Raw genomic sequence first — 12,093 nt, 5'->3', positions numbered from 1 at the left:
TGATCAGGAATGCAATGATCTTGAGCCTAAAATTCCTCAAGGATTCTGCTGGTCTCCCACCATAACTGGCAGGAGACCAGCAGAAACCCTCAAAATGAGGCACAGTCTCAGTTGCTCCAGACCTCCACCGATTATGGGAGTGAACTTGTTCTCAGTCGCTGCATACTCGAGGGCAGTACAATGGCCCACGGACCCCAGGGGCACAGCGTGTATGGAATACGGCTCCAATCAGTACACTGAAGGGAAAGTGTCTACCTCCAATATTGGTAACTTTCTTTATACCCTGCAGTGCATTTTATCCGATGTATTTTCAGAATAATTATAAGGACTAGGAGAATAAATAGTTCCAAAATAACCTGCTCTCTCTCACAGATCTACCTAAAAAAATGATTTGGGGATTAATTATTAAATGGAATTTAGGAATTAAAGGTCTGATAAATCGTTCAAGCTCTGTGAAATTTCATGTAACATCTATAACAGAGCCCAAAGAAAGATCTGAAAAATCGGTACATTAATCATTGGAGGTGTTTCGGACAGTTTTACAATACATTTCATCACATTCTGGAGCTAATAGAATGTGTAACTGTCTCTATCTAATCCCCTTACGCTGATGCAAAAACCGTAACATTTTGGTATGTAGTTTGTGGGCGATTAACCCAACTCTGTGTCAGCAATTGGGATTTTCAAAGCGCTGCGGACCCGCTGTCAAGGCATAACTTGATAGATCGCAAGTTCGGAATTTAGCGCATGCGCTTTCATTTCAAAGGCAGTATGATGGCGTACTCAATGCCATCATCCCCAACGCAGATTTTGGCCCCATATTTTTAATGATCATGAATTAAGTTTTGGTTTGAATTGTGTAACAAAGAATTAATCTATTGTGATGTGTCTGTGAATTCCGAGTGTGATCAATTGTTTTGTGTGGGAACACTCCTTTAGTGAGCATAAGTTTAGGAGTAAAGTGGGGATGGGAACAAAATTGGTACCATATGCGGATTGCCACAAGATGAGACAGTGACACCTCAATGACCGTCTTGAAGCACACACTCAAAATGTAGTTGGATGTATTGCAAACCAAAATGGTGGGTACATTTAGCTGCATATAAGTACCTTGTTTGTTATGTACTTTGCTCAAGGGCTTGATCAGAAACAGACACGAGTGGAACGTCCACCTCTTTTATGACATCCCTTTAAATTTGACTTTCACGCAGTAGTTCATTGAGGATAAATCATGCAAACCTCTTAACAATGTTAGCAACCTGTTCACATGAACTCAATTCTCTATATAAATGATTTGTGGTAACGTAAATCTTGTAAAATAAGCATATTTTTGTTACCTCTGCTACTTACTGGCAGTGTAGTGGTTATAGTTGTGCACTGGTAACCCAATGTAAATTTACATTTGTAAATTCAGATGTCACCTCAGGAAATTGTGAAACTTGTGAATTTAATAAATCTGGTAATCTGTGCAATGTTGCCAGGAAAAAAAGACCATGAAACTGTTGGATCTTTATAAAAAATCTAACTGGTTCAGGAAAGGGAACCTGCCTGGTCTGATCGATATGTGACTCTGATCCCACACTCTGGTTGACCTCAATGCAACTAATGATAGGCAATAAATACTGTCTTACCACACCCCGAAAACAAATAATAAAATGCTCAAATGCTTTGCTCTTTCTTTGCTGAAACAAGGTTTAAACAAAAGGAAATTAGTTAACTGCTTGAAAAAGAGGAATATTAACGGATCCAAATTCAGAAAAACCCTGCAGATGCTGAAAAACTGAAACAAAAGCAAATTATATAAATGCACAAGTCAGTCGGTATCTAATATTTCAAATAGAGTTCTTCAGAATTGAAAATGAGAGATAAGCATACAAACATTTTAGTGGAATAGAGAAAAAAGGGGCGGGAAAAACACAAAAAAACACAAGTTGCTCCACTGTCAGAGAGAGGATGCTAATGAAACCTGCTTAAAAAAAAAAGAAGGCAGGAGATTGTTGGTGTAAAAGATTGTCTCCGTGTGAGAATGAAAGAACATTTTCCTTGGGTGGGCCTCTTGCCATCGGAGCCCTTTGCATCTTTTGTTTTTTTTATGTCTTTCATTCCCTCACTGACATGATCCTTTATGGAACTTAACAATCTCCTTCCTTTAAGCAGGTTTCAGATCATTTAGCCCAGTAACTTCCTCTCTGTGATTAGAGTATCTATTGTATTTTGATGTTTTCCCTACTGCTTTTTTCCTGATTCCTCTAAAATCCTTGTTTGTCTTTCTGTTTCAGTTCTCAGGAAGAGTTCTGCTTGGAATACTAGAGCATACAGGCGACTGGGGTTAGACTAGTTGAAAGGCAATGATGGTCCAAACGACCTGTTTCTGTGCAAAACATTGCATGATTCTTACAAGAACGCCAGTTTTTATGTTTATTTAAATAACTAAAAAAAATTTTTAAGCAATATTTGCAGTGTAAGACTAAAACAGTTGTACTGCTTTGACTTTTAAATATAGGAATCAGCATTTCGGGTGGTATTGAATCCAAAGTCCAACCTGTTGTGAAAATAGAGAAGATTTTCCCAGGAGGGGCTGCGTCAGTCAGTGAAACTCTTAAGGTAATGCAATCGCTGAACAGTTCTACTTCCCTGCACAGAGATAAACTAAACCTGTAAGTCTGTTGGACTGTTCTTTGAAAGATTGATGATACTTGTCTACAGTTGCAGTGATGAGATAGATTACTAAAAGGCTTATAAAATTTATAGTCCCATAGTAGAAACAAATATTGCACCTGTTCATTGGTGCCTTAAAGGACAAATAACTTGGTTTCAAATATTTATGGTGATTGTGGCATCCAGTTTTGACTTGGGGGGAGGGGGGGGGGCAGGAAATGATACAACTCTTCCCTTTTAAACCATACCCCTTATAGATTGTTGGATGTTCTCTGCTATCCATCTTCCACCAAAGGTGTCACAGAATTGAAGATTAGAATTGTTTACACTTGAACTCAATAGAAATAAAACTCTGGAGTGATGTAAAATGGGCTGCCGACTCGCTATCACCCGTTTTACACTATCGCACAAAGTCACAATCTACCCTGAATAATCTTGAACTTTGCTACCACCGTTGTGTATACAATTTTTGACCAATTTTTAATTGGTGATGTGAATGGGGAATGACTACAACTGATAAAATGATTTCCCTGCTATTAATCCAGATGGTATTGAGTTAACACTGAAGGAACAGAATAAGAGAACCAAAACTAGAGCAGTAAAATTATTAACCTGAACCTCCAAGTTTTTAAAGTGACAAAAAGAGCTAACGGCAGATTTAACTTGATAAACAACATCTAGAGAAAGATTCAGGGTGGTCTGGTTTTTCTTACTTGGTAATCTTACTTTTTCTTCATGTTATCTGCTTAAGCGAGAAAACATGAAGCATAATAAGTTGTTTCTAATTGTTGCAGAAGCAGGTCCTTTCCGATCGATCATGTCAGTTGCTTTGTGTTTAGAGCCCCTTCCTTCAGCTGTACGCTGACTGATTTTATAAGGCTGTTTTTGGTAGCTGGTATCATTCAGGCAATGAATATACCTAGAGTTTAGTTTTGTTTTCTTTAGGATATTGGTCATTGGTCAGTTCTTTATATGTTGCACTGTTTATTTCACCTATCTGTCTTATTTTTGCATTGCTGTAAAGAACTGAAAGGCATTAATTCTACTTTCCCATAGGGTTTTAATTAATACTGACAACCAGCCCTAAAGGCAGTGAAAAATACATCTCAATTAAAAGGGAACATCACTCTATGTTGAAAACATAAAACACAGTAACAAGGGAGGACTGAAAGGCACCAGTCAGTGTTCAAGTATCTATTTCTCTTATGATATTCAGGATTACAGCAGAGCTTCAATTATCTACCATAATGGGAGAGGGCCCACCTGGAGGATAATGGAAATTGGTAGATCATCAAGAGCTTCCAAATTAAAATGCAGATTGCTCTGAATTTTGAATATCCAGCCTCTCACCACCAGCCTACCTCATTCTACTCCATCACCTACGTTGTTGCTGTCAGCAATATTGGCTGGTGGTGCAACACTTGATCCATCAGCTGATCTGCCAGCTCACAGATCCACCATCCATCTGTCCATGTAACTACAGATGCCAGACCTCCTACAGACCCGAGAAAGTTGGCCAAAACGCCCCCTGGCCACCAACAACAAAGGGGAGACCACATGTGCTCACCTCCACTAATTCCATCAACAGCTTTTGCAATGCAAAGCTGCCAGCTGGGAGCATTTTTAGTCAGTTCTCTCAGGTTCGTGACAGGTCTGGCATCTGATTACAGGAGGTTCACAGACACCTTGTAAGCTGCCAAAGCAGTTGGCTGATCATCTGTTGCCATGCCCGATGATCTTACTAGCAGGAGGACCATTGTCGCAAAGCATTTAGTCTGATTATTTTGCGAGGAACAAAATATCAAGCAGCCCAACTCCCGCTGCTCTGACTTTTGAAAGCTCTACCTCACCCTGCTTACCTGTCTCAGCCCCTCAGGAAAACTCATCTCCATCGTTCCTATGAAAATTCTCAGATAATTGAAGCACAGAGATACCCAATCCCTTACTGTTAGAACTTTGGGCTGGATTTTTGGCTCGTTTTCACCTCTGTTTTCGCCATGGAGGGGCGGCAATAGCGGCAATAAGCTCTTCCGGGCGGGCGGCCAGCTTCCAACGCCCTGCCGGGTTATCGGGACTGGTTTTGGCGGGGCACGGAGCATTACCGTCCGGAAGAAGCAAGACGGTGTGCAACATCCCTGGCTATGACACCAGCTCGATTTTTGACTCCTGCCCGATCTGTAGTGCTCCGTAGAGCACCATGCTGGGAATGCCTGTGAAAGCGAGCGATCCGAGCTGTAACGGCTGCAGTGAGGTAAGTAATGTCCACCTCAGGTAAGGGTGATTGTTTTTTATTTATTTTTTTGCGTTTTATGTTGTGGTGGCGTGAGTTATTTATTGGAATATTTTTGGGGTTTTTTTTGCAGGGGGGTTTCTCCCCAGGCTTCTCTTAGAGTGCTCCGTGACCGGCTGTTTAGCTCAGGATTTTCTCATGCTCAGTCGGCCTAGTGCCCTAAGAGAGGTGTGCAATGCCTTCCTTAGCGCCTCGCCCCACACTCGGCCCAACTGATGAATTTTGATGACTGAGGCGCAAACTTTTCCCGGGCGCAAACTTTACCGGCCCACCGCCATTACCACCCCGAAATCAGCAAAGCTGAAAATCCAGCCCTTTGTATTTTTGGCTTTGAAGATAGAACTGTTTCTCAGTGGATATAAACAAAATAAGATTTACATATTTAGAATCATGCAATTACTCAATTTTTTTAATGAAAAAATCGATTATTGGGCTAACAGTCCCATGCCTATAGGTAATGTTTTGAGGAGGGCAGATCAGTTCCAAAATCATATTTGTGGTAACAGAAATGAAAAGTGTCAAAGAAACTAAGAATTTCTAACAAATTAATAAATGTGAATCATTGTTTCCTGTTAACCCTTTGAATACAAAATATATTTCCAGTGATGTGTAAACGCTTGTGTGAAGTCTGCACAGATAATAATTTATAAGGACAGAGAATGCTAGAAATCTCAGTGGGTCAGGCAACATCTGTGGAGAGAAAAACAAAGTTAATGTTTTGTTCTTTATAAGGTTTTGTTGTTATTTATTCTGAAGTATTATCTGAAAAAATGTAAAGAAGATTGTTTTTAATGTGATTTTGGAGCAATGCTAATGCATTCTTCAAAGTGTGCAGAAGGTGAGGACAACTAAATATTTTCTTCCATGGTTTCAAATCCTTGTATCACATGATTTGTTCCCCTTGTGCCAGTTAGCCCCTGTCACCCGATGCTCTTGTTTCCTGTTAATGCACAATCAAACTTCCAACAGTAAACATCCAATTTTGGCAATTAGGCACCAACAGCAGGAAAACGTCACTATAAACCCTTCACAGGTGCTCCCCTCCGGATTCTCAACTTCACCGGTGGAGCTAAACCACCACTGAAGGCACAGGCAATACTGCAAGAAGCGCCTCGAATGCCATGTCATCTCCCTTGGTAATCCGATCATCTTCTACTAGCAAGGCCTCTCCCCAGCGACAATATAATTGCTACTGCTATCCATCCTCTCTCTGTTCCAATCTGCTGACTTGTCTGAAGCTATTGCAAACCCTGGGCTAAAATCACCAGAGAACACTAGATCACCGACACAACGGTGAATTCCGACATGTTGGCAATCATCTTCCTCTCAATAACCCAAACCATCAATACCCAGATGGCCTCAAACTACCCAAATGAAAGAAAGAAAGACTTGCATTGATATAGTGCCTTTCACGACTACAAGACGTCCCAAAGTGCTTTACAGCCAATGAAGTACTTTGGAGTGTAGTCACTGTTGTAATGTAGGAAACGTGGCAGCCAATTTGAGCACAGCAAACTCCCACAAACAGCAATGAAATAAATGATCAGATAATCTGTCTTAGTGATGTTGACTGAGGGATAAATATTGGCCAAGGCACCAGGGATAACTCCCTTGCTGCTCCTTAAATTAGTGCCGTGGGATCTTTTATGCTCACCTGAGAGAGAAGACGGGGCTTCGGTTTAATGTCTCAGCTGAAAGACGGCACCTCCGACAGTGCTGCGCTCCCTCGGCACTGCACTGGGGTGTCAGCTTGGATTTTTGTGCTCAACCTTCTGACTCAGAGGCAAGAGTGCTACCCACTGAGCCACGGCTACCATGATATCATTCAAGCCCAAGACCATAACTGCAAGGCAAGCCTGATGTCATGGTTGATATGCTGCTGAAACCAAGCTCCCCCACCTTGATGTTTCCCAGGTCAGTCTGCCATTCTTCCAGCTCCAGTACTCGCTCCTCTTCCAGTCCCAGTTCGTGCCACTCACTCTTACAACTATCCCCCACAACCTTATTGCAGCATGCCCTCTTGGATTCCCTCTGCTTGGATCATTATAGTGCCCTCTGCAGGCTGCAGTTTCTCCCAAACTGGAACTCCATACAGCCTCATTGCCCTCTCCTGATGTGCTCACTACCCACCCTGCTTTGTATAGGTAAACTTGTCTTACCGTCTTTCTTTGCTCTCTCCACTCCACCCACTTGTCCCACTGACTTTGTTAATCTTTCCACTGTATGTCACAATATAAAATGACTTCTACCCTACAAATAAAATCCTCTCCATCCATAATATCAACCTGGATGAATCCATTTACATTTTGGGCCTGACCAAAGCATTGCTCACTTACAGTGACTCTTGTCCTCTCATTAAAGCTTCCCCATTTGGCTACATGCTCCACCACTTTTTCCACCCAAAACACTGTGGCCGTTGCATGACTATCATCTCTAGACTATCATCAGCGTCACCAAAATCCAGGTCGCTGATTGGAGCGTGGGCAGCTACAGCGGGAGCGGCGAGGTCAGGGTAAAGGAGCGGCGAGAGATTGTAGAGTGACATGATCAGGGCCAGAAGAGCCGAGGGCCCGGGGGTAGCATGGGCTAGCCCACACTGCAATATGTGTGCACACTAGGTCCGTGCAGCAGAGCTGGTCTCCAGCTCTCTTGGTTAATCCTTGCCACTGGACCAAGACCTAGCTCTGTCAAGCCCGTGTGGTGGCTGGTGTGCAACGTCCACCACACGTTAAAAAGAAATCGACGCACAGGCATCTTCCACCCTTCAACGTGTAGTTCGGGACCTGGAATGTCAGGTCCTTCATTGAAACACCTGTGAACTCATCCCTTTTTGAAGGAAGCAAGTCATCCTCGATACGAGGGACCGTCGAAGAAAAGAAGAATCATCTCCAGGTCCCACCTCACCCTCTTCTCTTAATTTCTAGCTTCTTTTCATTCGCACAACTTATCCTTTGCCAACTTTTCAGCCTCTTTATGTTCCTGGAGATTTTCTCGCCAAAATCTCCTTATTTTCTTTGTTCAATTTTTGCATCAAATAAATTCAGTCTATGCCTAAATTCCTCCTACCCCATCTTCTATGACTTCTCCCTAAAGTCCTCATTCAGCTGCACCTTGCAAATCAGTCACATCCAGAGCTGCCCCCTCAAACTTGTTATCATGTAGAACCTGGCCACCTCCAAGATGTCCTGACAAGGCCATTTCTGGGAACTTAATAATTTCCTTTGTAATCCTCAGCTCTCTATCCACCCCAGCCCTTTATCATCACCCACTCTCCCGAGAAAGAATAACATCTTAATGTTTGCATTCTAGCATCCTATCAAACACCCTCTCCTCTGACCCTCCACATGACTTTGCTACATTTGTGGACTATCCCCACCAAATTGTTAACATTCTACCATTCCTTACCCTGTTACGACTTGGAAGAAGGGACTGAGTGTAATGTAGCCAAGTTTGCTTTTCCTCCCATCTTTGTATCATCAGCAATGTATGAGGAGGACACAAAAAATCTGCAAAAGGACATAGATAGGCTAAGTGATTTGGCAGATGGAGTATAATGTCGGAAAGTGTGAGGTCATGCACTTTGGCAGAAAAAAATCAAAGAGCAAGTTATTATTTAAATGGAGAAAGATTGCAAAGTGCTGCAGTACAGTGGGACCTAGGGGTACTTGTGCATGAAACACAAAAGGATAGTATGCAGGTACAGCAAGTGATCAGGACGGCCAATGGTATCTTTGCTTTTATTGAAAAGGGGATGGAATATAAAAGCAACAAAGTCTTGCTACAGCTGTACAAGATATTGGTGAGGCCACACCTGGAATACTGCGTGCAGTTTTGGTTTCCATATTTACGAAAGGATATACTTGCTTTGGAGGCAGCTCAGAGAAGGTTCACTAGGTTGATTCTGGGGATGAGGGGGTTGACTTATGAGGAAAGGTTGAGTAGGTTGGGCCTCTACTCATTGGAATTCAGAAGAATGAGAGGTGATCTTATCGAAACATATGAGATTATGAGGGGGCTTGACAAGGTGGATGCAGAGAGGATATTTCACTGATGGGGGAGACTAGAACTAGAGGGCATGATCTTAGAATAAGGGGCTGTCCATTTAAAACTGAGATGAGGAGAAATTTCTTCTCTCAGAGGGTTGTAACTAGCAGAGTGGACAAGGGAAACCAGTGGATGTGGTGTATTTGAACTTTCAAAAGGCTTTTGACAAGGTCCCGCACAAGAGATTGGTGTGCAAAATCAAAGCACATGGTATTGGGGGTAATGTACTGACGTGGATAGAGAATTGGTTGGCAGACAGGAAGCAGAGAGTCGGGATAAACGGGTCCTTTTCAGAATGGCAGGCCATGACTAGTGGAGTGCCGCAGGGCTCAGTGCTGGGATCCCAGCTCTTTACAATATACATTAACGATTTAGATGAAGGAATTGAGTGTAATATCTCCAAGTTTTCAGATGACACTAAACTGGGTGGCGGTGTGAGCTGTGAGGAGGACGCTAAGAGGCTGCAGGGTGACTTGGACAGGTTAGGTGAGTGGGCAAATGCATGGCAGATGCAGTATAATGTGGATAAATGTGAGGTTATCCATTTTGGTGGCAAAAACACGAAGGCAGAATTTTATCTAAATGGTGGCAGATTAGAAAAAGGGGAGGTGCAACGAGACTTGGGTGTCATGGTTCATCAGTCATTGAAAGTTAGCATGCAGATACAGCAAGCGGTGAAGAAGGCAAATGGTATGTTGGCCTTCATAGCTAGGGGATTTGAGTATAGGATCAGGGAGGTCTTACTGCAGTTGTACAGGTCCTTGGTGACACCTCACCTGGAATATTGCGTTCAGTTTTGGTCTCCTAATCTGAGGAAGGACGTTCTTGCTATTGAGGGAGTGCAGCGAAGGTTCACCAGACTGATTCCTGGGATGGCTGGACTGACATATGAGGAGAGACTGGATCAACTGGGCCTTTATTCATTGGAGTTTAGAAGGATGAGAGGGGATCTCATAGAAACATATAAGATTCTGACGGGACGGGACAGGTTAGATGCGGGAAGAATGTTCCCGATGTTGGAGAAGTCCAGAACCAGGGGACATAGTCTTCGGATAAGGGGTAGGCCATTTAGGACTGAGATGAGGAGAAACTTCTTCACTCAGAGTTGTTAATCTGTGGAATTCCCTGCCGCAGAGAGTTGTTGATGCCAGTTCATTGGGAGGGAGTTAGATATGACCCTTACGGTTAAGGGGATCAAGGGGTATGGAGAGAAAGCAGGAAAGGGATACTGAGGGAATGATCAGCCATGATCTTATTGAATGGTGGTGCAGGCTCGAAGGGCTGAATGGCCTACTCCTGCACCTATTTTCTATGTTTCTTAAGTCTTAAGTAAAAAGATGTACTGGATTTTCACATCTACAGAATTTTTAAAGAATGAAGTTTATAGTTAGATGATAAAAATAGTTGTTGCGTTAGTTTAATCCATCATCGTTTGAAGTCAGAAAATGAAACAGACTGCCTCGGCTTGAATCTGTGAGCATGCTGATGTGAGATTGCAGTGACAGCATATTAAACTATTAACCACCATCAACAAAGAAGTGTTGTCCAGGGTGTGGGTACAATTTAGCTATTGGAACCAAATTGCTGGCTGTAGTTTTCTTTCAATAACCAAGAAGAAGTCAGTGTGAACAATAGCTGTTCTGTAAAGACCCCTTTGTTTGAATTTTGTACAACATAATTAGTCTCTAATTGGCTATCGTGATGCAGTGAATGGTTACTTAATTAAAAATGCAGTAGAGGTAATTCGCAGTCATATTGAAAGCCAAGTAAAATGTGAATCAGCAGAGAGGATGGATTGAATATCAGAGTACATACAAGTTTAATGAAAAAACTCCAATTTAGAATACTACTTTCAGCTAATTGAAATGTATATCTTTACCAAAGAAATCTTCACAACATGCTGGAATTTAAAAGAACTGTCTAGTTAATTGTAATATTCTTACATCAGTAATTGTTTGTCAGATGAGTTAACCGGATGTGCCTGATGACACAGCAATAGTTTGGTTTCAGTTTAAGGAGCATGACTGATGTAGAGTCTGTGTTATGATACTTTAAAGCATTTAATTCCACTCAATGAACTATTAGAAAATAAAAGGGTTCAAAATAACAAGAAAATTCAAGGGCATACAGAGGAATGGTGACTTAATTCCTTAGAAAGATGGAATAAAGCTCAGAGTGTGAGCGAGCCCATCTTAGTTTCATATACTTACATAGAAACATAGAAAATAGATGCAGGAGTAGGCCATTCGGCCCTTCGAGCCTGCACCACCATTCAATAAGATCATGGCTGATCATTCCCTCAGTACCCCTTTCCTGCTTTCTCTCCATACCCCTTGATCCCCTTAGCCATAAGGGCCACATCTAACTCCCTCTTGAATATATCCAATGAACTGGCATCAACAACTCTCTGCGGCAGGGAATTCCATAGGTTAACAACTCTCTGAATGAAGAAGTTTCTCCTCATCTCAGTCCTAAATGGCCTACCCCTTATCCCAAGACTGTGTCCCCTGGTTCTGGACTTCCCCAACATCAGGAACATTCTTCCCGCATCTAACCTGTCCAGTCCCGTCAGAATCTTATACGTTCCTATGAGATCCCCTCTCATCCTTCTAAACTCCAGTGAATACAGGCCCAGTCGATCCAGTCTCTCCTCATATGACAGTACAGCCATCCCTGGAATCCCAGTTGTCACAGTACCCGCCTCTATTCGATGAAGCTTTATATTTAACAAAGTCAGACAGTTATCAACATTGAGATTTTATTTACAGAAAATAGCAAGGCTGATTGCAAACTTCCTGAAATGAATAGAACTTACAGTGAGTTATACATTACTTTAAAAAATCAAATCAATAAAAATAAGCAAAACTTGACAGGGCTGGAGTCTGTACGAGCAACGTTTCCTGCTTACATTGTACTATCTGCCTCCATCTGCATGTTCGCTCACTGCTGAACACTTGGCATGAATGAGAATGCACTGACAATTTGTGTACACAGTAAGGATCATTTAAAAAATATGTATTTAAAAAAATATATATTACAAAATTTATTTTAGCCCATTAACTAGTTTGAATAAAGTTCTCCCAACAATTTTCTTCTTAACT

The 12,093-nt window shown here is 42.0% G+C and overlaps 1 protein-coding gene across 1 annotated transcript in view; it reads left to right on the top strand.

Annotated features, from left to right (window-relative positions):
• pdzd7a (PDZ domain containing 7a) overlaps positions 1-12,093 on the top strand; it is a 108,090-nt gene that overhangs the window by 75,339 nt on the left and 20,658 nt on the right. Inside the window, exon 15 of the mRNA XM_070876502.1 lies at positions 2,504-2,604. Within this exon, the coding sequence (XP_070732603.1) occupies positions 2,504-2,604 (101 nt within the window). The remainder of the gene's footprint in view (positions 1-2,503; positions 2,605-12,093) is intronic.

Source organism: Pristiophorus japonicus, chromosome 3 (assembly GCF_044704955.1).
Source record: "Pristiophorus japonicus isolate sPriJap1 chromosome 3, sPriJap1.hap1, whole genome shotgun sequence".
Classification (NCBI taxonomy): Eukaryota; Metazoa; Chordata; class Chondrichthyes; family Pristiophoridae; genus Pristiophorus; species Pristiophorus japonicus.
The sequence above is the reverse complement of the archived record's forward strand: the minus strand, read 5'-3'. Positions and strand labels throughout refer to the sequence as shown.